The 27,598-nt window shown below is 37.4% G+C and overlaps 1 protein-coding gene across 7 annotated transcripts in view; it reads right to left on the bottom strand.

The window, feature by feature from the left end:
- Positions 1 to 27,598, bottom strand: part of HPSE2 (heparanase 2 (inactive)) — a 716,285-nt gene that overhangs the window by 623,193 nt on the left and 65,494 nt on the right. For all 7 annotated transcript variants that reach the window (XR_009733773.1, XR_009733772.1, XR_009733771.1 and 4 more), the window contains exon 3: positions 18,325 to 18,486. Coding sequence is in view for 3 of the 7 variants with exons in the window: in XM_061403062.1 (XP_061259046.1) it covers positions 18,325 to 18,486 (162 nt within the window). In the remaining 4 variants the exon portion in view is untranslated. The remainder of the gene's footprint in view (positions 1 to 18,324; positions 18,487 to 27,598) is intronic.

Raw genomic sequence — 27,598 nt, forward strand, 5'->3', positions numbered from 1 at the left:
AGGGATCAAACCCAGATCTCCCGCACTGCAGGAGGATTCTTTACCATCTGAGCCACCAGGAAAGCCCCAATCCCTAAGCATGCATATTACTTAACCTTCACAGTAATCTATGAAACTCCCCATTTTATAGCTGAGGAAGCTGAGACTTTAAAAAGTTATTTTCAAACCCCTACTGTTTATATTAACATCAGAATTCTAGTCCTGCTGGCCTTTCTGACTCCTATGTTTTAAGAATTTGCTAATCTTCACTAATTTTTCTAGATCATGTTCCATGTTCTTTTCTGTGACATTAATCTGATAATAGTCTAGGCATCTTTTGAAACAGGCTATTTAAACTTTCCTTTAAACAGAATAATCAGTTCTGAAAGGTTAACTATACTTTTATATACTGATCAGTTTCTATTCTGCCACTATAATTTTTTTTTAATTTTCTGTTATTGGTTTTCTAGCCCTTTGCCATTTCTCAGCTAATTTAGAAAATGAGTTACTGCTCTCTCATAGACTCCTTTCCCAAAGGAACCATGTCTTCCTCGACAACCATGTCCTCCTTGACCCCAACCAACACTAAACATAAACTGTAACAATTTAATTTCACATTTGTGATTAACTTTGTCATTTTAAATGATGTTTCATATTGGTGCTTATTCTTAAATGAATATTTAACACTTTGTTTTAGCTACTCTGGAAATCAAGAATACACATTTAACTTCTTTTTCTCCATGGCTCCCAGCACTGTACCTTTATACATTTGATTTTCAGTTAAAAAGTGATTGATTGATAAAAGACTGCTCAAAGTCACAACAGAATATTGTTGGAATTGTCATGAAACTTCTGGATGAACATTCAATACATATCTCCCAGGGACTTGCACACTGAACTTGTCTGGTTTTCTTAGAATGAGAAAAGGGAAAAAAATGAACACTAAGGATCCACTGGACTCATTTTTCTAAGAAGGCATCTCACTAGACTTCCGCAAATGTTCATATTACATCAAGAAATAAGAAAAGACTACCTGTAAGTAGACTTCTTAATTAGCTTAAATCTATTTTGCTTTTTCAAACAAGACATAAAAATATGGAACTCCTGATGCTGAAGTTAAAGCCCCAGTACTTTGGCCACCTGATGTGAAGAGCCTATTCAGTGGGAAAGACCCTAATATTGGGAAAGATTGAAGGCAAAAGGAGAAGAAGGCAGCAGAAGATGAGATAGTTAGAGAGCATCACCAACTCAATGGACATGAATTTGAGCAAACTCCGGGAGAGAGTGAAGGACAGGCGAGCCCGGTGTGCTGCAGTCCGTGAGGTTGCAAAGAGTCTGACACGACTTAGTGACTAAAATACAACAACTCCTATAAAATATAACAAACTATATTACTCTCTAGATGAAATTCTAAACAGTTGAAGTAGACAATGACATTGCATGTCTCCTCTTTAAGAGATAGTTTAGAGCTAATGAAAAGAAAATACTGTCATTTTGAGCTATAAGAAAGGAAACAGCTGAGAACAAAGAAATACAGAGATACAAAAACAGACATGGAAAACAGACCTATGCTGAGAGTATCTGAGAGTCTGTTAAAAGCTTACTTGTGTTCAGAGAGATTAGCAGAAAAGTACAAAACATGAATTTGGCAACTGTGGAGTAATAGGCATCAACTAAAAAGAGAGGGTAAACTGAAAGTGATGTGTAGCAACCCATAAGTAAGAAAGAGAGACTCTGATTAGAAGGGGGAAAGTACTTTATTTTAGTAACATGATATGTACACCCCTCAAATTTAGAAATCTCTTTCTTCTAAAGTCTCTATATATATATATCATGGCTAATTTGTATTCTCACCTAGGTAAACTATTATAATTCTATTAAAAATACAAACATACAACTGAAGAATATTGTTTTTCTCCATTATCTATGCCTAAAATCTAATCATTTACCCTAAAAAATAATCGTAGTAGCAATTACCACCCAGCCCTCTAAATTAAAATACCTAAAGAGAATTTTAAAAGTCCCTCTTGGATTTATCCTATAGCTTTAATCCTCTCAGTTTGAAGTGGTTTCTTAAATTGGATGCTCTTGTAAGTGATGCCTTTACTACAGGGACTCGAAGTCTTAGTAGGCCACAAAGGGTTAAATGATGTCACATTTTCAATAAAGTTAACCTGCATCCTATCATGCATTTTACAGTTCATATCCTTCCTTCAAGACTCAGGCAAAAGGTCCACTTCCCTATTCACAGGTAGAGTACTCTGGATCACCACATCTGAGAGAGAGCATTTAGCCTCCTTGTGTTGTCAAGCATCTGTCAGTTGTACCAACAGACTGACAGTTGGCTCATCTGTGGCTAAAAGTATTTACCTCCATACTGTGTGTCTACTTCTACACTAGTCAAAGCATCCCTCAATAAAACTTCTGGAGTACATATGTGAATTAATTCTTTAATTGCATAATTTTTTCCAATTGGACAGAAGTTATTTAATTTCCAGGAGAGAAAGTATTTTGAAGTGTAGTGAAAATAGCAATGAACCCAAAAATCCAAAGCCTGAATTTTAGTCCTACCTCAATGGCACCCCACTCCAGTACTTTTGCCTGGAAAATCCCATGGATGGAGGAGCCTGGTAGGCTGCAGTCCATGGGGTCGCTAAGAGTTGGACACGACTGAGCGACTTCGCTTTCACTTTTCACTTTCATGCATTGGAAAAGGAAATGGCAACCCACTCCAGTGTTCTTACCTGGAGAATCCCAGGGACGGGGGAGGCTGGTGGCTGCCGGCTATGGGGTCACACAGAGTCGGACACGACTGAAGTGACTTAGCATAGCATAGCATAGGCAACTACGTGACCTTGAACAAGTAGCCTCAGTTTACTTACCTGTAACATTGCAAGCCTGGTCTGATTCCTAACAACACTTTCAGCAATAAATTTAATTTGGAAAACTGTTTATCTGGATAGCCTTTTATGAGCTTCTTGGAATTCTTGCCTAGAGTACCAAATGCTGGAATGATGACTTCAGCCAGGCAAACAAGAGTCATTCCCAACTGGCACAGAGTGGAATGGATTATTTTCCAAACAAAAATGGTATGGAATGATAATGCTAAACAGGAATCTCTTGTGCTATGTGAGGTTGGCTACTTACTGCCATTTCTTCTCAAGGAAAAAAAAAATAGAACAAAACTAGTAGAATTCAATATCCCCCAAATACTCCAGAATGTAGTTTATCTTCATAACTAGCATGGGCTCTATTCTTTTCCCATTCACTTATTCTACTAAGAGGTTGAGGATGACAGAAAAAATTTTCTTTTCCATACACTGGAAAGCCAGGACATGAAAAAGTAGAATCATCACAGATAAGACAATTAAATTAGAAAAAATAAAAGTAAACATCACTACCAGATGACACTGGTTGTGTGAGGTCCCACAGAAACCAGGTTCTGCTATTTTACTCATATGGAGTATGACAAAATACAGATCTGGAGACAGTAATGTGACAGGGACAAGGGGAAAGTAAATTAAAAAATCTGTAATACAATCCAGCAATTCCACCCACTTGGTATTTATCAAAGAAAAGGAAAACTTTAATTCAAAAAGACATATGCATCCCACTAACCACAGCAGCATTACTTACAATAACCAAGACATGGAAGCAACCTAAGTGCCCATCAACAGACGAATAGATAAAGAAGATGTAGTATGTCCACATGATGGAATATTACTCAACCATAAAAAAGAATGAAATCTTGCCATTTGCAACAACATGGAGAGACATGCAAGTATTATGCTTAATGAAATACGTCAGATAAAAAAAGACAAGTAGTGTATGTTATAGCTTATATGTGGAATCTAAAAACAAGACAAATGTATAAATACAACAAAACAGAAACAGACTCAGAGATACAGAGAACAAACTAGTGATTACCACAGTGGGGAAAGGGATAAAGAGATGGGCAACATAGGTGAAAGGAATTAAAAGGTATAAACTAGCAGTTATAAATAAGTCACAAGAATGTATTGTACAACACAAGGCATTTTGTCAATATTTTATAATAACTTTTTATGGTTTGTAATCTATAAAATTAGGAATCACTATGTTGTACACTTGAAACTTATTATAACATTATAAGTCAACTATAATTCAATAAATTTTTAAAACTATTTTTTAAAGCTTTCAGGAAGGTAGACCAATTTGTTCTCCAGAACTCATATGCTAGCAAATTAGTCTGTCACCAGTAAACATCTCTAAAACATCATAAATAGAATTATTTAACTCAAAAACACAAGGGTGTTAGTTTGGGGGTTCCTCCTGCTAAGAGAATATAATCTTGAAGATATTTTAAAGGAAAAACCCATGCTCCTTGACACTGGCTTCCTGTACTATTTCCTACTTAGCACATAATCTTCATTCAACTAGGTTCACTTGAAAGGAAATTGCATTCTCAGCTCCTGGTCAGCTCTCCAGCCCAAATTCCTCTCTGAAGAGATGGGAGTGGCAGCCATAGCACAAATATGGTAACTACTCCTCAGGGTGTATGTGCAAAAGCTCCATGCTTGACAAGTATACCATGTCCTTGCCTTAAGAGCACAGAATAATAAGCCTCCTCCTCTCTTCCAACATAAAGTATGGGTTCAGTGCAATGGAAAGGGGGAAGATTTATGGAAGTGAGACTCATCTATATGAGAATTTATATGTTTTCACAAAATGCATTGAGAAAATAGTAATCTTGAGAAAATATGCTCAGGGTAAAGAGAAATTGGCAATTGAAAGCAAGGCATAAAATAAACATTTTACTTGAATTGTTTATAAGAAAAATGATATTTTTATTCTGTCTCTCCTTTATTAATGGATTGGGAAGCCAAATGATCCTATTAAAATTATTCAAAAGATTCATTAAAAGCATCATTAAAGTCTTCCTTATTGGTCATTTTTTTCCCTTTCATAAAATAGAAATTTCTAATACTTTTTTAAAGGATCAGCAACTTTCCTTTTGTAATAATTATCACAAGGAGAAAGGGAAAATAATTTCTGATGGGACAAACATAAAACATCATTTTATATTATTCCAAATTAAAAATAAGAATTCAGAATAGTTCTGAACCAACACAGTCATTATCTTAACAATGTCTTTCAAAGGACAGAAACTTTTGAGTTCAAATTTCAATTTTTTATTTCAGGGATCATGCTTTTGATATATCTGAAAACTCATGACAAAACCTAAGGTAACCTAGATTTTCTTCTGTATTATCTTCTAGAAGTTTCATAGTTTAGCATTTTACATTTAAGTTTATGATTCATTGAGTTGACTTTTGTGAAAAGTGAAGGGTCTGTTTCTACACTGGATGGATGTCCAATTGTTTCAGCTCAGTATATTGAAAAGACCAACGATTATCCATTGAATTTCCTTTTCTCCTTTGTCAACAAACAATTGACTACATTTGTATGGGTCTATTTCTGGGCTTTCTATTCTATCTCATTATCTAATTTATTTATTCTTTCACCAATACTACATTATTTTGATTATTGTAGCTTTATAATAAGTTTTGAGGTCAGATGGTATCTGTCCTCAACTTTGTTCTTAACTCAGTATTGTACTGGCTATTCTGAGTCTCTTGCCTTTCCATATAAACTTTTGTGTGTAATTTTGAGTTTCTAATTTTGGATCCTTTGTCTAAATGGGGGCAAATAAAATTTTATAACCTACAGGGCCCAAATCAGACCCACTTGAATTCTGATGACAATAAAAATGATATTTTTATTCTCTCTCCTTTATTAATGGATTGGACAGTTCAACCTCTACTGACAGTTCAAACCATAAGGGTGGATTAAAACTTGAAGGGAACGGGAGCTTGCTGGCCTTTTGTGCAGTCAGGTCTTAGTGTTGACTTGGAGGCCTTTGGGAGAGTTCTCACCAATTAATATTCTCTGGTGACAGCCCAGCCTGGTGTTCTGTGATGACCTAGAGAGGAGGGATGAGGGTGGGATAAGAGGGAGACTCAAGAGGGAGGGGATATATATATATATATATATATATATATATATATATAGCTATGACTAATTCACATTGTATGGCAGAAACCAACACAATATTATAGAGCAATTATCCTACCATTTAAAAAATTTTTTAAGTCAAACTTAAAAAAACTTGAAGAGAGAAAGCAGAGGGTGCTGCCCTAATGTATGTCCTCAATCAAGCAAAACAAAGAGGTAAGGAAAAAAGAACAAGAATGAAGAAAGACTGAGATCCTCCAAGTTGCTCAATAATTTTAATTCTAAATGATATCTACAGGTACCTACATGTAATATCTCTAATCTTAGTGTACAAAAAATAAGATATGTTATCTATAAACTATTCCTTTTAATTGTTATTTTACACTGGACTGTAGTTGATTTACAATGTTTTGTTAGTTCAGGTGTACAGCAAAATGATTCAGCTATACATATACATGAAGTGAAAGTGAAAGTCACTCAGTAATCCAACTCTGCAACCCATGGACTAAAGTAGCCCACCAGGCTCCTCTGTCCATGGAATCCTCCAGGCCAGAATACTGGAGTGGGTAGCCATTCCCTTCTCCAGAGGATCTTCCCAACCCAAGAAGCAAACCCAGATCTCCTGCATTGCAGGCAGATTCTTTACCAGCACAGCCACCAGAGAAACCCACACATACACACAGATCTATCCTTTTTCAAATTCTTCGCCCATTTAGGTTATTGCAGCATATTGAGCAGAGCTCCCTGTGCTATATAGTTGGGTTTTTTTGGTTATCTATCTTAAATATAAATCTACTTAAATATAGTAGTGCATATATGTCAATCCCAAACTCCAATTTATCCCTCCCTCCTTCCCACTTTGGTAACCGTAAGTGTGTTTCCTATGTCTGTGAGTCTGTTTCTGTTCTGTAAATAGGTTCATTTGTATCATTTATTTTAGATTTTGCATATAAGCAATATCATATTTGTCTTTCTCTGCCTGACATATTTCACTTAGAATGGTTGGATCATAGTAGTTCTATTTTTTAGCCTTTTGAGGGACCTCCATACTGTTTTCCATAGTGGCTATTACTGGTTTACATTCCTACCAACAGTGTAGGAGGGTTCTCTTTTCTCCACACCCTCTCCAGCATTTATTGTTTGTAGACTTTTTGATGATGGCCATTCTGACTGGTGTGAGGTGATACCTCATTGTAGTATTAATTTGCATTTCTCGAGTAATTAAAGATAATGAACATCTTCATGTGCCTGTTGACCATCCGTATGTCTTCTTTGGAGAAAGGTCTGTTTAGGTCTTCTGCCCCATTTTTTGACTGAGTTGTTCGTTTTTTTTAATACTGAGCTGCATGAACTGTGTTGGGAAGTGTAGTGCAAAATAGCCGTAAAAGGAGAAAGTCCTTGGGAAAATGGCGAAGGGCCAGAAGTACTCGGCTTTGCACTACGGACAGAAAGACATCTCCTGCCTTTGGTTATGCTCGGCGCCAAGAGTTAATAATAAATAGGGATGTTACTTGTGAGAGCGGGTTGTGGGAGAAACCCATGAGTCATTTAGAGCGCGCTGTCCTTGAAATGTTTCTACTGATTAGGTGTTAACTCCGTATGCACTCTGCTGGCCGCATACTTTAAGCTCTTTTTTCCTGCTTCTATAAAAAAGCTTGACTGCAGAAATAAACTTGTCAGTCCTTGCAAGAGACTGTCCAAGTGTCCTTCTTTCAGGTTCGTTGCTTCCAAGTCCCGGGGAGAAAATCCCCAACAAACTGTTTGTAAATTTTGGAGATTAATCCCTTTTCAGTTGCATCATTGCAAACACTTTCTCCCATCCTGTGGGTTGTCTTTTCATTTTGTTTATGGTTTCTATTTCTGTGCAAAAATTTTTGAGTTTAATTAGGTCCCATTTGTTTATTTTTGTTTTTATTTCTATTACTCTAAAAGATGAAACAAGAAAGATATTGCTGCAATTTCTGTCAAAGTATGTTCTACCTGTTTTCCTCTAAGAGTTTTACAGTATCTGTTATATTTATTTAGGTCTTTCAAATTACCAGTGTCATTTTTCACAGAACTAGAAAAAAGTTTTTAGTTTTTAAAATTCGTAGGGAGACACAAAAGACCCTGAATAGCCAAAATAATCTTAAAAAAGAAAAATGGAGCTGAAGGAATCAGGCTCTCTTGACTTCAGACTATACTAAAAAGCTAAAGTAATCAAAACAGTATGATACTGGCACAAAAACAGATACATGGATCAAAGGAACAGGAAGGAAAGCCCAGAAATTAACCCATACACCTTCCCTGGTGGCTCAGACAGTAAAGCATCTGCCTACAATGCGGGAGAGTCGGGTTCGATCATTGGGTCAGGAAAATCCTCTGGAGAAGGAAATGGCAGCCCACTCCAGTACTCTTGCCTGGAAAAATCCCATGGACAGAGAAGCGTGGTAGGCTATAGTCCATGGAGTCGCAAAGAGTTGGACAGGACTGAGCGACTTCACTTTCACTTTAACTTTCCTATGGTCAATTAATCTAAGACTAAGGAGGCAAGACAATATAATGAAGAAAAGACAAGTCTCTTCAGTAAATGGTGCTGGGAAAACTGGACAACCATATGTAAAAGAATGAAATTAAGACAGTCTGTAAAATCATACACAAAAATAAACTCAAATGGATTAAATTATTTTTGAAGGCATCAAGGCTATCAACAAATTTGAAGAAAACTCCTCCTGTCCCAATCCCTTTCAGTTTGCAAAAGAATCCTTAATTTCTGAAGCACACGCTAACCAGAATTTTAAAATAAAAGTAGGAAACTTAGAGATCATTAGCACCATTTCCTTCATAAAAGCCCCTCTGATTCTCCTAGGTCAACTCACACTCCTATTCCTTTAATATAAACCTAACCACAGTGAGCCATAATTGTCTGCCGGTTTATCTTCTTATTGGACTACATTTCCAGGGAGCGCAGGAATCAGAACATGTCTTATCATCCACAGATCCCATGGTTCAGTTCAGTTCAGTCGCTCAGTCGTCCGACTCTTTGCGACCCCATGAATCGCAGCACACCAGGCCTCCCTGTCTATCACCAACTCCCAGAGTTCACTCAGACCCACATCCATCGAGTCAGTGATGCCATCCAGCCATCTCATCCTCTGTCGTCACCTTCTCCTCCTGCCCCCAATCCCTCCCAGCATCAGAGATCCCATGGTTAGCGTGGTTCTAACTAATGATAGGTGTTCAGACACAGGCTGAAAAAATATTGACAAAAGGCAGATACTATAATTCTAAATTTATGAATGAGAAAGCTGAAGCTTGCCCCAAGGATACACATAAAGCAAAAAGAAATCCAGATCTCTCAATTCTGACATCTTCTCCCCAATGTACCATCTATCAATCACTGTAACAGCAATATATTTTACAACATAAGTCACAGGACAATCAAATGTCTATTCAAATGAACAAAATGCTATTTTTCCCTGCATAGTATAATTTATCATTTCCTGCCCTGGGATTTCTTTGGAAGGAATGATGCTAAAGCTGAAACTCCAGTACTTTGGCCACCTCATGCAAAGATTTGACTCATTGGAAAAGACTCTGATGCTGGGAGGGATTGGGGGCAGGAGGAGAAGGGGATGACAGAGGATGAGATGGCTGGATGGCAATCACTGACTCAATGGATGTGAGTCTGAGTGAACTCTGGGAGTTGGTGATGGACAGGGAGGCCTGGCGTGCTGCGATTCATGGGGTCTTACATCCACACTTACCCAGATTATGTGTAAACCTTTACCTGCAAATCTGCAACTTTTCTTCATACTATGAAAAGGAACATGTAACCTACAACAGCTGAGGTCATTACATTCAAAGGAAATGATCCAAAGACTAAAGAAACTATAGAATAGCTGCATTTCTCTTCTTTAGAACCCTAACAGAGAAAAGAGCTGCTCTGGGGAAGAAGTGTGGCAAGTGGGCAAGTGTGTTCATGTATATAATCTCACAATTATAATCTCACAATAAACTCTCTACTTCCTCCAAAATCTAGACCCTTATACACACACACACACAACACACACAAAACAAATGCACAGAAAACTTTACTTCTGACAATAATCATAAAACTCAAGGACTTACTTCTTTTGGAATCTATTTAGTTCCTCTCACTGTGCATTGTGACAGTACCTTAGACATAAGCTTATTTATGAAAGATTCCCAAAAGCACAATCTCTTTACTAATAATACAATAATTAAAATAATAACAACAAGTATTAACATTCATTGAGCATATGACTCTGTATTAAGAACTTATAACATTAAATTAGTCCAGTCCTCACAAACTATGTAAGATATTATTTTCTCTATTTTACAAATGGGAATGAAATTAAGCAATTTACCCTAGTTCACACTAGTACATGGTAAGTGCACGATTAAATCCTGCTGCTACTGCTGCTACTAAGTCACTTCAGTCATGTCCGACTCTGTGCGACCCCATAGACGGCAGCCCACCAGGCTCCCCTGTCCCTGGGATTCTCCAGGCAAGAACACAGGAGTGGGTTGCCATTTCCTTCTCCAATGCATGAAAGTGAAAAGTGAAAGTGAAGTCGCTCAGTCGTGTCCGACTCTTTGTGACCCCATGGACTGCAGCCTACCAGGCTCCTCTGTCCATCGGATTTTCCAGGCAAGAGTATTGGAGTGGGGTGCCATTGCCTTCTCCAGATTAAATCCTAGGTCTGTTTAACCCTAAGGTTCCTATTCATATCTAGTCTCCTATACTGCTATGAGGAACAGAGGACTTCACAGGTTTCTGGTCCCTAAATTTTTTTATTTCATACCAGTAAAATATTTTTATCATAAACAATCCATATGTAACATAAAATTACATATATGTGATACATACATATACTACTTATGCACTAATTGCAGTAATATTTTAGTTACATTATAAAACATAGATCAAAATAGAAATTTCAAATTCATCAGCAATGTTTTTTGTGTGTTTTTTTTAACAATGATTCAAACACCTTTTTGCTCCTATTCTTAAAATAGTATTAATAATAATTTCTGGGCATTATATAAACTTTCAATAACACATATTATTAAAAATAACATGCAAATTTGATTTTCAAATAGTCTTCTTGATAATTCAGGCATTTTTTTGGACAGTATATTGCCAGATCATGTTTACTGCATTCTGTGGCTGACAAAGTTTTTACTAAAAGGTGAACTCTCAGTTTTTCAATTTTCTTGCTGTTGCTTCATGCTGGCATTATTATTAATAGAATTATATTTAATTATGTTTCTTTTCAAAAGTCCCTTTAAGTCCACTTGGCTGTGCACACTGAACTGCAATATGTTTAAATATGCTTAAACTAACAGATGATGGAACATTGTCAGTTACTCTCAAATAGGAAAATTCTCACCCTATTCTCAGAATTTTAAAATGTATAAAATTAATAATCTTCTGACAAGTTAACTGTCTAGTAATCAGAAAATCTTGACTCGATGGATTTCTTCATACATATCCTGAAGTGCCTATACATCCTTTGCCACACCTACCTGGACCTTAGAGATCACTGACCTAAATTCACTAAACTTCACTGTTGGATTCAACCAGACTTGCAGAGGGCTATCCACACTTAATTCACCGTCCAAAAAAGTTGCTTTTATTTAATTATGCTTTGATGTGATGCCATCAACCTAAATGAAGGAACCTATGAGAAACTGCTTCTCATAGTAAGAAAACAGGAGAGCTAATGTATAAATAAATTCAAAGGACTCCTTCCAACATCATCTTTTACAGAATATGGGTGAAAAGCAGGAAGTAATCATCATCTCCTCAAGTCTCTTAACAAAGACTCCTGAAAAAGAGGACGTTCACTCTGTGATTCATAAAGACAAAGATTCTACCAACTTGGGACAGAAATCAATCAATGCTCCCAAGTTTACTTCTGAGAGAAGCAGAATGTGACCACTTTAAAAATATATATATTCTTTAGTGATTCTCTGTACTATTGTCAGTACAATGGTGGTAATGTACAAAATGAACAGTTTTTGCAATTATATCCTTTTCTCCTATGTTACCTTTTTTTCCTGATCACATTTACTGAAATGTAATTTGTGTCTGTTGAATATAGTAGTAAGAATTGAGTTCAAAAAGAATCTTCACTTATGTAATAGTTCATATAAGGACTTACAGGCAACAGAGTATGTATATTTGTACTTAAAACCAAAAAGAGCTGGAGAAAAGGGGAACTTCTAATCATGTGCTACATAACTTCATGACTATGCACTTATGTATGGCCACTGACTTTTATGCAGACATTTCACTGTTTTGATAATAGCACTGGGCTCATTTTAATATGTAAAATACCATCTAATTGATGTTCTGCTCATCCTCAGAGCTGCATTTTCAGATGTTCAGGAATAATTCTAATACCAACTAATATTCATCTAGTTAGTATCATGCTTTCAAAGAACTCAAAATGCTTGATCAAGACATTCTGAACACAGCTTCCCATATATGACACATTTTCAGACTTTCATTTTCCAGGGGACATAGTGACTCATGCTTTATTTTACTAATTATTACACACATCCTAGACAACTAAGAATCTAAGGTTCAGAGTGGTAGGAGATTTATCATGAAACTACCATAAATTAACAGCAGAGTTCAAAACTGTTTCTGATTAGTTTTATCTTACCATACCGTGTCAACTGACATCTTAAAGCAGAGAGATTTCAGTACCACAAAAGCAACAAAGTTACCCAAGAGTAATATGTGCATTTGAAAACATTGTAAGATTAATCACAATAATAAAATCTAACATTTAGTGAATATTTACTGTGTTTCAGGCACTACGCTAAGGAATTATGTACAAAACCTCATTTAATCTTCAAACAAGTCTCTGAAGTATGTAAGATACAATGATTTGAGGAAATTAAAGCTAAACAGAGGATAAAAAAACTTCCCAAGTTAACGGAGCTGTTAAGTAGCTGTTCCAGAATCAAACTCAGACTATCTGATTTCAAAATTCACATGCTGAATCAATACACGAGGTAGAATTAAAAGCTGCCTAACCATTTACACATTTCTATACCAAGGGACCACAATGATTCCTTCATTTATAAAAAGGTGAAACAAATCTCTTACTAGGAAGTAACTCCACACTCATTATCTTATTATTCAAATACAAGAACGGAACACTATTCCTATAGTTCTGACACACTCCAAGGCAAAGATTCCCAAAAATAGCACCAAGAAAAAAGCAAAGTACTTAACTCAGGCAGGTTATGCTGCCCCGGAACTAGATGTACAACATCCCCAATAGCATTACAGAGTAGAACCAAACACCATTATAATACCTAGTTCTAGAGTAGGAACATGAAGGGCAGGATAGAGACAATCCTCAAACTGTTAGCCTGTCAGGATAAACACAGAGGAAGGGAGAGAGAAAAAAAATAAAACAAAATGAAAAAACAACTAAACTATTCTTAGTGAAAGTGAAAGAAAGCATTAGTCCCTTAGTCATATATATGACAAAGATAAATTTTAAAAGTCCAAGAATACATTTTTTGGCAATATGCATAACAAAAGATTAATATCCCTAATATAAAAAATGACCTTATTATTCAATAATAAATTGACCAACAACTCAATTAAAAACATAGGCTAAAGAAATGTACAATTCACAGAAGAAATAAAAATGGCAACCAATGTATGGCTGGATGGCATCACTGACTCGATGGACTTGAGTCTGAGTGAACTCCGGGAGTTGGTGATGGACAGGGAGGCCTGGCGTGCTGCGATTCATGGGGTGGCAAGGAGTTAGACACGGCTGAGCGACTGAACTGAACTGAACTGAATGTAAAAAGATTATTAACCTCACTGGTTAACCAATGAAATGTAATTTCATGTTGATGTATGGCAAAACCAATACAATATTGTAAAGTAATTAGCCTCCAATTAAAATAAATAAATGTATATTAAAAAAATTACAATTTGCACTTACAAAAAAAAATGCAATACCAATCACTGTCTATTACAGTAACACAGATAAAAGATTGGAAAATAATCAGTATGAGCAAAGACAAGATGAGTTATCTCATACACTGTATAAACCAGCATGACCTTTCTGAAAGTCAACTTACTAAATGCATCAAAAATTTAAATGTGCATTCCTTTGACATAGCACTCATACTCACAGGCACTGCACAAAGATATATATGCAATGCTGTTCATCACAACATTATTTATAATCACTAAAAATTAGAGACGCCTCTGATGCCTAGCAATAGAAGATCAATTAAACAACTATGAAATATTCATGCTTGCATGTGTGCTCAGTCTCTTCAGTCATGTCTGACTCTTTGAGATTCTATGGACTGTAGCCTGCCAGGCTCCTCTAGCCATGGGATTCTCCAGGCAAGAATACTGAAGTGGGTTGCTCTGTCCTCCTCCAAAGGATCTTCCACCAGGGGCTGACCCCACATTTCACATCTCCTGAACTGGCAGGTAGGTTCTTTACCACTAGCACCACCTGGGAAGCCCTCAGTACTACACTGTATAATGCAAATAATTAAACAGATCTGGATCCTGTCCTTTGAAAACTGAAAGGACAATTTTCATTCCACTTATTTGAGCCCTTTCCTCGGCTGAAGTTAGAAAGATTGACCATAACAGGGAAGTATGAGCTTCTTTTGCTCAATTCATTTTCACAGTAATACAGTAAAGCTAACCATAGGAATTCCAGTCTACTTTGAAATCTAATTACTGAAAGAAGAAGTACAAAACCTACAGTACCAGACAATAACATGACAAGTGTCCTCAAAAAAGAATTTTGGAAAGCATCTTGACGAATGCCATCCATTTATAAGGGCTACATATTTCAGGCTGCCTGGAAATGAGAGTTGACTAGATGACTTTACAACATAAATTTTTCAAAAGTTGACTTCATTTCAGGATCATTCACTATGTTCTACTCACCACGTAGAATGCAGCACAATATGCATATTTGCACAAATATGATATTCCTTGCCTTCTGCGAATTTATGTTCTAAAAAAATCCTAGAAAGTATATTGCCCCTTAAGGCTGGCTTTTAACTTTTTATTTTCTGTTTTGATTTAATTATAGTACAGGCGTCTGCCACAAAAGTTCAATTTACACCTTAAAAGAGAGGGGTTTGCCAAGGGAAGGGAGACAAATAATATATGTGAACCTATTCAAACTTAACAGACATCCAAATCAACCCTTAAGAAGTAGTCTTTGAGTGAATTTATTCATTGTGTATACAGCAGAACATTTTCAACAAACACTGAAAATTATCACATTAAGAATCATGAAAGCACAAAGATACAGAAGTTATGATTCCTACTCTTTCTTAAAGTCACCTACCAAACTTTCACTTTCATTTATCACTCCTTGAGTAACATGCACAGTGATATTTAATACTCTCAGATTCAAGAAGCTACAGGATAATACAGGACAAGATTACACGCATGTGTTGGAGAGTTAGTGTGAAAGAATGCAGCATATTTAAAACAGTTCTATCACTGAAGTTCTCCTGGAATTCCTCCATCACCTTCATACAACCTTAAGAGTTTACTTCAAAAACCTTCTAGATTAGCTAAGGCTAACATTATTTCCCATACCATGTAAATCATTCACATGAAGATATTAAGACATGTTTAGCATCAGGCAAAAATACAATCCATTTTTAAAAAAATATAATGAGGTCTACTTGTTTCTATTGACTGAGTTGTCACTAGGACCATAAGGTTGTTTAGAAGATCCTCAGAGCTAGAATATCATCTGCCGTCATCTGAGGGATGGCTGTTTAAGAGAGATCGTGAGCTAGAATGCAGAATATGAAGGCATACCTCATCTCAACGCTGTCAGTATGATCAACTAAGATGGAATACCTAAGAATGAGGGCTTATTTGTGAGGTAGGGGCAATAGCCATCATTTTTAGTACACTTTTAAGCAGCTGTCATTTCCATCACTTTATTAATTTCTTACTATACTGACATTTGAATCACTTTATTAATTTTTTCCTCTACTGTTATCTTAGTTGTCCAATTTAAAAATAAAGACTATACCAATAACTGACCACTAGCAGGAAACAATTATGATACACTGCTACCCATATACATGAAATTCTGTAAACAGTTGGGGAGAGAGGTTGAGTGATCTATTTCTGAGATTTTGGAGGCCCAGTTTCCTCATCCTATTCCCACAAACTTTCATCGCAGACATTTCAAACATTATTCCACAGTTATACAAAATAAGTGAAACATCACCAAGCAGAAATCCTAGGGTAGGTGTTCTGAACATGTTGGTAAAGAAAGTCACTTCATTTGAGAGGTCTCTGCCCCTTCAACCTCACCCTCCTTACCAATATACATTCATCACCGAAAAGGGAAATATTTACAAAAGTTAGTTTAGTTATGTTTAAATATTATGTTTAGCTGTCTGGAGACCATGTTCTCAAAATTTATACAAGAAATCAAGGATTAAACTTCATAACAATTAGAAAACCACACTGTGTAAAATCAAAGAGTTAGTTAAAAGATATTAAAATAGTTTTACCACTGGTGCTAAAACGAAATGACTCCATCTCTTCCCAACACCTGGAACCAAAACCTTTCGAACTTTCATGTAAACAAACCAGGGCACACCAAATGCTCTGTCTGCAGCAAGGTACCACCTCTGCACAGGCATTTGGGTGAAAAATGTGGAAAATGCCTGAGGGCTCTTTGAAGCAGCTTGGGAGAAGTGAGAGCAGGAAAGAGGCTCTTCTCTAGGGTAAGTTTGTTTAGTAGAAAGTAAGCAAGTTGTCAGGGTAAAAGTTGACAATGTTGATTCCAACAGTTTGAACTGTGAATAAACATCCAAAGGGATTATGTTACTGAGAATTAGAAAAGATTCCATTGAACTCAATAGAGCATTTGTGTTTTCAAAGATAATATGCCTTCAAGCCACACTCTGGATGCACAGTTTAGGATTAGAATTACCCTAAGCTCTTTCTATGCCACATTAAAGAACACAGGATTTGACCTCTCTAATGTATGCTGAAAAATGTTAGAACAACTGAATTGGAAAATACTATACACATGTACATTTGTACATCTGAGGTAGACTAAAGAAATTTGGAGAAAAATATGTTCTTTCCAAACATCTAAACTTAAACATAGTTTTACTAACCAATTTAGGATTTATTAGCCATAAATCACTTTAAAGTTTTCCCTCCTTAATGACCTATCCAAGAACAAAAAATAGGGCCTATACTTATGAAACCCATAATCCTCTTTTCTGCTCTCCAAAGTCACATTTAAATCTGGCTTTCATCTACGCTGTTGGGTTTTTCACCAGTTACAAGATGGAAAGTTAGTAGAGACTTGCGCTTTTTCAAAAGCAAAACAACTTGGTTGCCACTCAGTAATTCCTGGTGAAATGCCAGCAAGTTTGTAAAAAATTTTTAAATTTTCCTAACTTGGAGCTTACAAAAGTAACTGTGAGATGTTCATTGCCCATCAGACATTGCATCTTTTTATTTTTAATATTCATAAACAAGAAAAAACATACACTTCGATTTATTCAAGTTTATCTGAATCAATATAATGCAGATCTGCCTTGCGTACCCTTAGGAAAACGGAGGTAACTCAGACTGCTGTTCTTAGTTCATCACAAGTCCTTCATGATTCTCACACTAGAGTGTGCTATTAGAATTTTTTCCAAAGTTTGACAAAGGCATGCCACTCACATGCTCTTTACAAGCAAAGTTTGCAGCAGCCCCGCAAAAAGTTGTTTCTCCTTTAAACTTTCACATATATTCACTTCCCTCCTAGAACCAAAGATGTAAGTGAATATGGCTCAGTCTCATTGCCTCTTTGCTCTCAAAAAGAAAATCAAATTCCCTAGATAGTTTCAAACTCTCCCAAAAATAGAACATTCTCAGCTCTGCCTGTGGATCATTATCTCTTTTACATTTCATCTTTATATTCACTGGGTTCACAGAAAGGGCATACACAGAAAGAGGAAAATAGCTGCTTCTTAGACACCAAATTTAGTAATTCTCTCAAATCTATTGGCACACATTTAAAAGTCATATTTTTACAAGTCTTCATTAGGTTTTCATTGGTCCTTCTTTTGAGAACACACATGCCAAACCACCCATAACCTCAAGTCAAAATACATCTGCAAAATATAATAAATATTTTATATGAATACTCATCATGATTTTAAAAAGGATATGTGGAAAGAGACAGACAGATCATCTGAATCCCACTTCAGTGTCTCCCAAGCATCAAGCTGCTAACCAATGGAGACCATCAATCTACAGTGCTCTAAGATTCCAGCCGACTCCAATACCCTTACCTGTTAATATAAGATTACTGTAAGTATTGGAGAATTGCTCCTTTAGAAGAACCAGATGCATCTGAGCTGCCTTCTCCCGTTGGAGCTCCAGCATAACATCAGGGTGCTGGGCAATCTTGCAGCCTTTCTGTTTATCCAAGGCAACATCACTTCGAACAATGTCTAAAAAAGAAAAAGAAGGAAGGCAGGCAGCAAAAACAAACAAACAAAAACAAACAGAAACTATATACACAAAGTCCTGTTTCACCCAGTATGACAGAATTTGTAAACTACTACATTTTCATCAAAATGAAAAGATTCGGAAATAAACCTGAAGCATCTCCCACTTCACAATGCATCCTAAAATTTTCTCTGGTCATTTTCAAAATCTTTGGAGACTTCTGTTTCTTAGTTTTCTCTGACCTCATTTAAGATTCTCACTCCTTGGTTCCCCTTCTCAGCTCACCTCCAGGAATTATTTACCTCCTGGGGCATTTTCTTTTTTTTTTATGAAGAATGACTTCATTATTTGAAACTAGGGCCTTTTCTTTACATCTTTTACCATGGGGAAAAACAGTACAATCTTGCCTGAATAATAGTGACTATGAAGGTCATTGTCATGCAGCAATCTGAAAGGTAACTCTAGAAACTTTCAAGTTTTACATAACAAACTGAAGGATTTTAGGGAGAAAATGCTAAAAATTAAAAAAAAAAAAAAACTGTTGACATCTATGGCTTTGGAAAAGAAAAACTAATGCTCACGTCAACAGTACCAATAGGAAAGATTTGGCTCTTTAAGCGATATCATTGACACCTAAAAGAAAACAAGGTAGGAAACATGAATGGTGGGCCATCATTCTGTGCAAAAGATTTTCAAACATATCAAAAGAGCCCTAAAAGAGAAGCTCAGATATAAAAACAAACTCATGACAATTAAGCATTAAGATGTATGGTTCACAAAGATTACCCAAATGTGAGAATAGTGCTCACTCACTTTAGATAAAAACACAGAAGCTGGTTGCAAATAATGCAATATTTATACATAAACATATTTATACTAATTTCTATGATGTAGGCAACAAGATGAACTCATTTAACAATCAAGTAAGTAACTAATCTCGAAGATATTCTGAGCCTTGAATATAAAATTAGAATAAAATGAAAAATAACTCTAGTTTACAAGATCATAATCAAAGGTAAGAGGAATAATAAATAACTTTTATTTAAATTACACTTTATAAAATTTTTAAAATACAGTGCATCATTAAATCCTTTGAACCACTGACGAAAGCAAACATTGTTGACTAGCTGACCTATATCCTAAACACAGTATATTCACCTTTGCCTTCCTCTACTATAGAGAGTGAAGAGCCAAAATATACAATACCCCAGCTTTCCTTGAAAGTCATTAGTAGCCATGTAACATACTTCTGGCCAATGCAGTGCAGCCATATATCCCTAGGGGGTTCCCTGGCCAAATTAAAAGAGAGAACCTCACTAAGAAAAAAAGTTTTTTTCCTTGAGCATTTTAGTCCTTTCTCTTCTTTATGCCTGAAATATAACAAAAGGCCCGAAGTTATAATAGCCATTTTGTGGCAATGACTCAAAAAGCACAAGGGCAAAAGTCTTACATAATAAAGATGGTGAACAGGAAGATGAGGTGAGCTTATGCCCCTAAGGTCATTACTGAGCTATCATATTTGTGCTGAAAAGCTTATCTTTTCTTTCTTGTTATGTAACATAAAGGCACTATTTGTATAAACCATTAATGTGTACTGAGTCGCTCAGTTGTGTCCGACCCTTTGTGACCCCTTGGAATGTACCCCTCCAGGTCCTTTGGAATTCTCCAGGACAGAATACTGGAGTGGGTTGTCATGTCCTTCTCCACGGGATCTTCCCAACCCAGGTCCCCTGCACTGCATGCAGATTCTTTACCATCTGAGCCACCACGGAAGCCCAAACCATTAACAGTAAGCTATTTTTGAAATCCTAAATAGATTTTGTTGTGGTGCACAGGCTTCTCATTGCTTTTCATTGCAGTGACTTCTCTTGTTGTGACCACCTTATTTGCCTCTTGAGAAACCTGCATGCAGGTCAAGAAACAAGTTGAAACCAGACTTGGTACAGTGGAATGACTCAAAATTGGCAAAAGTATGTCAAAGCCAGAGATCAAATTGCCAACATCCGCTGGATCATCGAAAAACCAAGAGAGTTCCAGAAAAACATCTATTTCTGCTTTATTGACTATGCCAAAGCCTTTGACTGTGTGGATCACAATAAACTGTGGAAAATTCTGAAAGAGATGGGAATACCAGACCACCTGATCCACCTCTTGAGAAATTTGTATGCACGTCAGGAAGCAACAGTTAGAACTGGACATGGAACAACAGACTGGTTCCAAATAGGAAAAGGAGTTCATCAAGGCTGTATATTGTCACCCTGTTTATTTAACTTATATGCAGAGTACATCATGAGAAACTCTGGACTGGAAGAAACACAAACTGGAATCAAGATTACCGGGAGAAATATCAATAACCTCAGATATGCAGATGATACCAACACCACCCTTATGGCAGAAAGTGAAGAGGAACTCAAAAGCCTTTTGATGAAAGTGAAAGTGGAGAGTGAAAAGTTGGCTTACAGCTCAACATTCAAAAAACGAAGATCATGGCATCCGGTCCCACCACTTCATGGGAAATAGATGGGGAAACAGTGAAAACAGTGTCAGACTTTATTTTTCTGGGCTCCAAAATCACTACAGATGGTGACTGCAGCCATGAAATTAAAAGACGCTTACTCCTTGGAAGGAAAGTGATGACCAAACTAGATAGCATATTCAAAAGCAGAGACATTACTTTGCCAACAAAGGTCTGTCTAGTCAAGGCTATGGTTTTTCCTGTGGTCATGTATGGATGTGAGAGTTGGACTGTGAAGAAGGCTGAGCGCCTAAGAATTGATGCTTCTGAACTGTGGTGTTGGAGAAGACTCTTGACAGTCCCGTGGACTGCAAGGAGATCCAACCAGTCCATTCTGAAGGAGATCAGCTCTGGGATTTCTTTGGAAGGAATGATGCTTAAGCTGAAACTCCAGTACTTTGGCCACCTCATGGGAAGAGTTGACTCATTGGAAAAGACTCTGATGCTGGGAGGGATTGGGGGCAGGAGGAGAAGGGGACGACAGAGGATGAGATGGCTGGATGGCATCACTGACTCAATAGACGTGAGTCTGAGTGAACTCCGGGAGTTGGTGATGGACAGGGAGGCCTGGCGTGCTGCAATTCATGGGGTCGCAAAGAGTCGGACACGACTGAGTGACTGATGTGATCTGATCTGATCTGATGTCAAGGCTGTATATTGTCACCCTGCTTATATAACTTATATGCAGAGTATATCATGCGAAATGCCAGGCTGGATGAAGCACAAGCTGGAATCAAGATTGCCGGGAAAAATATCAATAACCTCAGATGCGTATATGACAACACCCTTATCACAGAAGGTGAAGAGGAACTAAAGAGCCTCTTGACAAAGATGAAAGAGGAGAGTGAAAAAGCTGGCTTAAAACTCAACATTCCAGTCCAATCACTTCATCGCAAATAGATGGAGAAAAAATGGAAATAGTGGCAGATTTTATTTCTTGGGCTCTAAAATCACTGCCCCATGTCCAAGGAGCTGTGGCTGCACGGGTGCAGGAGGGCTGAGAGGAGCTACTCCATGTTCAGGTCAGGAGGGGCAGCTGTGAGGAGATACCCCTCATCCAAGGTAAGGAGCAATGGCTGCGCTTTGCTGGAGCAGCCGTGAAGAGATACCGCACATTCAAGCTAAGAGAAACCCAAGTAAGGGTAGGGGTTGCAAGAGGCATCAGAGGGCAGACACACAAACCATAATCACACAAAACTAGTCAATCTAATCACACGGACCACAGCCTTGTCTAACTCAATGAAACTAAGCCATGCCATGTGGGGCCACCCAAGATGGGAGGGTCATGGTGGAGAGGTCTGACAGAATGTGGTCCACTGGAGAAAGGAATGGCAAACCACTTCAGTATTCTTGCCTTGAGAACCCCATGAAGAGTCTGAAAAGGCAAAATGATAGGATACTGAAAGAGGAACTCCCCAGGTCAGTAGGTGCCCAATATGCTACTGGAAATCAGTGGAGAAATAACTCCAGAAAGAATGAAGGGATGGAGCCAAAGCAAAAACAATACCCAGCTGTGGATGTGTCTGGTGATAGAAGCAAGGCCCGATGCTGTAAAGAGCAATATTGCATAGGAACCTGGAATGTTAGGTCCATGAATCAAGACAAATTGGAAGTAGTCAAATAGGAGATGGCAAGAGTAAATGTCAACATTCTAGGAATCAGTGAACTAAAATGGACTGGAATGGGTGAATTTAACTCAGATGACCATTATATCTACTACTGTGGGCAGGAATCCCTTAGAAGAAATGGAGTAGCCATCATGGTCAACAAAAGAGTCCGAAATGCAGTACGTGGATGCAATCTCAAAAAAGACAGAATGATCTCTGTTCGTTTCCAAGACAAACCATTCAATATCACAGTAATCCAAGTCTATGCCCCAACCAGTAATGCTGAAGAAACTGAAGTTGAACGGTTCTATGAAGACCTACAAGACCTTTTAGAACTAACACCCAAAAAAGATGTCCTTTTCATTATAGGGGACTGGAATGCAAAAGTAGGAAGTCAAGAAATACCTGGGGTACCAGGCAAATTTGGCCTTGGATTACGGAGTGAAGCAGGGCAAAGGCTAATAGAGTTTTGCCAAGAGAATGCACTGGTCATAGCAAACACCCTCTCCCAACAACACAAGAAAAGACTCTACACATGGACATCATCAGATGGTCAACACTGAAATCAGATTGATTATGTTCTTTGCAGCCAAAGATGGAGAAGCTCTATACAGTCAGCAAAAACAAGACCATGAGCTGACTGTGGCTCAGATCATGAACTCCTTATTGCCAAATTCAGAAGGGCTCTGAAGTGAAGAAAGTAAGAAAAATTTAAGAAAGTAGGGAAAACCACTAAACCATTCAGGTATGACCTAAATCAAATTCCTTATGACTATACAGTGGAAGTGAGAAATAGATTTAAGGGCCTAGATCTGATAGATAAGAGTGCCTGATGAACTATGGACAGAGGTTCGTGACATTGTACAGGAGACAGGGATCAAGACCATCTCCATGGAAAAGAAATGCCAAAAAGCAAAAAGGCTGTCTAAGGAGGCTTTACAAATAGCTGTGAAAAGCAAAGGAGAAAAGGAAAGATATAAGCATCTGAATGCAGAGTTCCAAAGAGTAGCAAGGAGAGATAAGAAAGCCTTCCTCAGCAATCAATGTAAAGAATAAAGGAAAACAACAGAATGGGAAAGACTAAAGATCTCTTAAAGAAAATTAGAGATACCAAGGGAACGTTTCATGCAAAGATGGGCTCGATAAAGGACAGAAATGGTATAGACCTAACAGAAGCAGAAGATATTAAGAAGAGGTGGCAAGAATACACAGAAGAACTGTACAAAAAGATCTTCATGACCAAGATTATCACGATGTTGTGATCACTCACCTAGAGCCAGACATCCTGGACTGTGAAGTCAAGTGGGCCTTAGAAAGCATCACTATGAACAAAGCTAGCGAGGTGATGGAATTTCAGTTGAGCTATTTCATATCCTGGAAGATGATGATATGAAAGTGCTGCACTCAATATGCCGGCAAATTTGGAAAACTCAGTAGTGGCCACAGGACTGGAAAAGGTCAGTTTTCATTCCAATCCCAAAGAAAGGCAATGCCAAAAAATGCTCAAACTACCACACAATTGCATTCATCTCACACACTAGTAAAGTAATGCTCAAAATTCTCCAAGCCAGGCTTCAGCAATACATGAACCATGAACTTCCAGATGTTCAAGCTGGTTTTAGAAAAGGCAGAGGAACCAGAGATCAAATTGCCAACATCTGCTGGATCATCGAAAAACCAAGACAGTTCCAGAAAAACATCTATTTCTGCTTTATTGACTATGCCAAAGCCTTTGACCGTGTGGATCACAATAAACCATGGAAAATTCTGAAAGATGGGAAAACCAGACCACCTGACCTGCCTCTTGAGAAACCTACATGCAGGTCAGGAAGCAACAGTTAGAACTGGACATGGAACAACAGACTGGTTCCAAATAGGAAAAGGAGTACGTCAAGGCTGTATATTGTCACCCTGCTTATTTAACTTCTATGCAGAGTAGTACATCATGAGAAACACTGGACTGGAAGAAGCACAAGCTGGAGTCAAGATTGCCGGGAGATTATATATCAATAACCTCAGATATGTAGATGATACCACCCTTATGGCAGAAAGTGAAGAGGAACTAAAGAGCCTCTTGATGAAACTGAAAGAGGAGAGTGAAAAAGTTGGCTTAAAGTTCAACATTCAGAAAATTAAAATCATGGCATCTTGTCCCATCACTTCATGGGAAATAGATGTGGGAACAGTGTCAGACTTTATTTTCTGGAGCTCCAAAATCACTGCAGATGGTGACTGCAGCCATGAAATTAAAAGATTGCTTACTCCTTGGAAGGAAAGCTATGACCAACCTAGATAGCATATTCAAAAGCAGAGACATTACTTTGCCAACAAAGGTCTGTCTAGTCAAGGCTATGATTTTTCCAGTGGTCATGCATGGATGCGAGAATTGGACTGTGAAGAAAGTTGAGCACCAAAGAATTGATGCTTTTGAACTGTGGTGTTGGAGAAGACTCTTGAGAGTCCCTTGGACTGCAAGGAGATCCAACCAGTCCATTCTAAAGGAGATCAGTCCTGGGTGTTCTTTGGAAGGACTGATGCTGAAGCTGAAACTCTAATACTTTGGCCACCTCATGGGAAGAGTTGACTCATTGGAAAAGACTCTGATGCTGGGAGGGATTGGGGGCAGGAGGAGAAGGAGACGACAGAGGATGAGATGGCTGGATGGCATCACCGACTCGATGGACATGAGTTTGAGTGAACTCCGGGAGTTGCTGATGGACAAGGAGGCCTGGCATGCTGTGATTCATGGGGTCACAAAGAGTCGGACACGACTCAGCAACTGAACTGAACTGAAAATCACTGCAGATGGTACCTGCAGACATAAAATTAAAAGATGTTTTCTCCTTTGAAGAAAAGATATGACAAACCTAGATAGAATATTAAAAAGCAGAGACATCACTTTGCTGACCAAGGTCTGTATAGTCAAAGCTATGGTTTTTCCAGTAGTCATATAATGGATGTGAGAGTTGTACTATAAAGAAAACTGAGCACCGAAGAATTGATATTTCTAACTGTGGTGCTGGAAAAGACTCTTGAGCGTCCCTTGGACAGCAAGGAGATCATATCAGTCAATCCTAAAGGAAATCAGTCCTCAATATTCATTGGAATAATCATTCACTTATACTGAAGCTGACATTCCAATATTTTGGCCAACTGGTGTGAAGAGCTGCCTCACTCAAAAAGACCCAATGCTGGGAAAGATTGAAGACAAAAGGAGAAGAGGGTGGCAGAGGATGAGATGGTTGGGTGGCATCACCGACTCAATGGACATGAGTTTGAGCAAACTCTGGGAGGTAGTGAAGGACAGGGAGGCCTGGCGTGCTGCAGTCCATGGGGTCACAAACAATCAGAGACAACTTAGCAACTAAAAAACAAGAATCTGTTTTGTAATCCTAAATGATAATGAGTAACATTATTATCCCTAATTTATATATGGAAAAACCGAGGTCCACAAAGCTTAAGTGACTTGCTCAAGTTCAGAAATCATGAGTCCCAAATCCCAAAATTTTCAAAGCCAAATTCACTGATTGTTCCAGAAGTTACTCCTATATAGAAACTCATGAACTTAATAGTATAGTAATCAATAAAACTGAGGAACCAAAAAGAGAACCTATACTATACAGTAGCACACTACAGCTGATCTATCCAGAAAAAAAACATGGATGATACTTTCCCAAAAAACATTACAAAACTTGTTCCAAAATACACTATATGAAAAAAGAGGGGTTTCAATTATCCTGACATCTTCTGATAGAAATCTAATTCAAACAACAGAATATCTACTAAACTATTTCCTATATAACAAACATATTGTTCAGAAGGCAGAAGAAGCAATAACTGATACCCTCAACATCATTTAATCCAGAAACTTGAAATAAAATGAACAAATTACCTTAACATTAAGAATACTAAGAAAACAATGGGCACAGCCTAACGTATATCCTAAACTTTTTAAAAGTACATTTCAACAATGTTTGTGGAAAACATAGATTTGCAATATAGACTTTTTTTGATGTACAGTTGATTCATAATATTATATTAATCTCAGGTATACAAGTTCATGATTCAGTATTTTTATATTAATAGTTATTTAAAGTTATTATAAGATGTTGGCTATATTCCCTGTGGTGTACAATATATCCTTGCGGGTTATTTATTTTATACATGGTAGTTTGTACTTCTTAATCCCTTGTCCCTATTTTGCCCCTCCTTCCTTCCCTCTACCTACTGGTAACCACTAATTTGTTCTCTTTATCTGTGTTTTCTGTTTTGTTATATTCATTCTTTTGTTTCATTTTTTAGATTACTCCATATGTAAGTGATAACATGCAGTATTTGTCTTTCTCAGATTTATTTCACCAAGCATAATACCCTCCAGGTCCATCCACATAATTGCAAATGGCAAGATTTCATCATTTTACGGCTGAGTAATATTCTACTGACCCATCAATAGATGAAAGGATAAAGATAAGATAGATAGATCACAACAGTGACCAACTCCCAATCAGTCATATGATTTACAAATATTCTTCCCCATTCAGTAGATTGTCTTCATTTTGGCAATGATTTCCTTGGCCGTGCAAAAGCTTTGAAATCCATTTGTTTATTTTTGCTTTCATTTCTCTTTATCTTAGGAGACAGATCCAAAAAAAATTTCCATCATTTATGTCATACAGTGTTATGCATATGTTTTCTTATATGAACTTTATGGTTTCTGTTCTTACATTTAGGTCTTTAAACCACTTTGAATTTACTTTTGTGTGAGAAAGTAGTCCAGTTCAATTTATTTACATGTAGCTATCCAATTTTCCCAGCATCACTTACTGAGGAGACTGTGTTTCCACATTGCACATTCTTATCTCTTCTGTCATAGATTAATTGACCATAAACTTGTGGGTTTACTTCTGGGTTCTCCCATCTGTTTCATTGATCTATGTCTGTTTTTGTGGCAATACCATTCGGTTTTGATCTCTGTAGCTTTGTAGTACAATC

This window comes from Bos javanicus, chromosome 26 (assembly GCF_032452875.1).
Source record: "Bos javanicus breed banteng chromosome 26, ARS-OSU_banteng_1.0, whole genome shotgun sequence".
Taxonomy (NCBI): domain Eukaryota; kingdom Metazoa; phylum Chordata; class Mammalia; order Artiodactyla; family Bovidae; genus Bos; species Bos javanicus.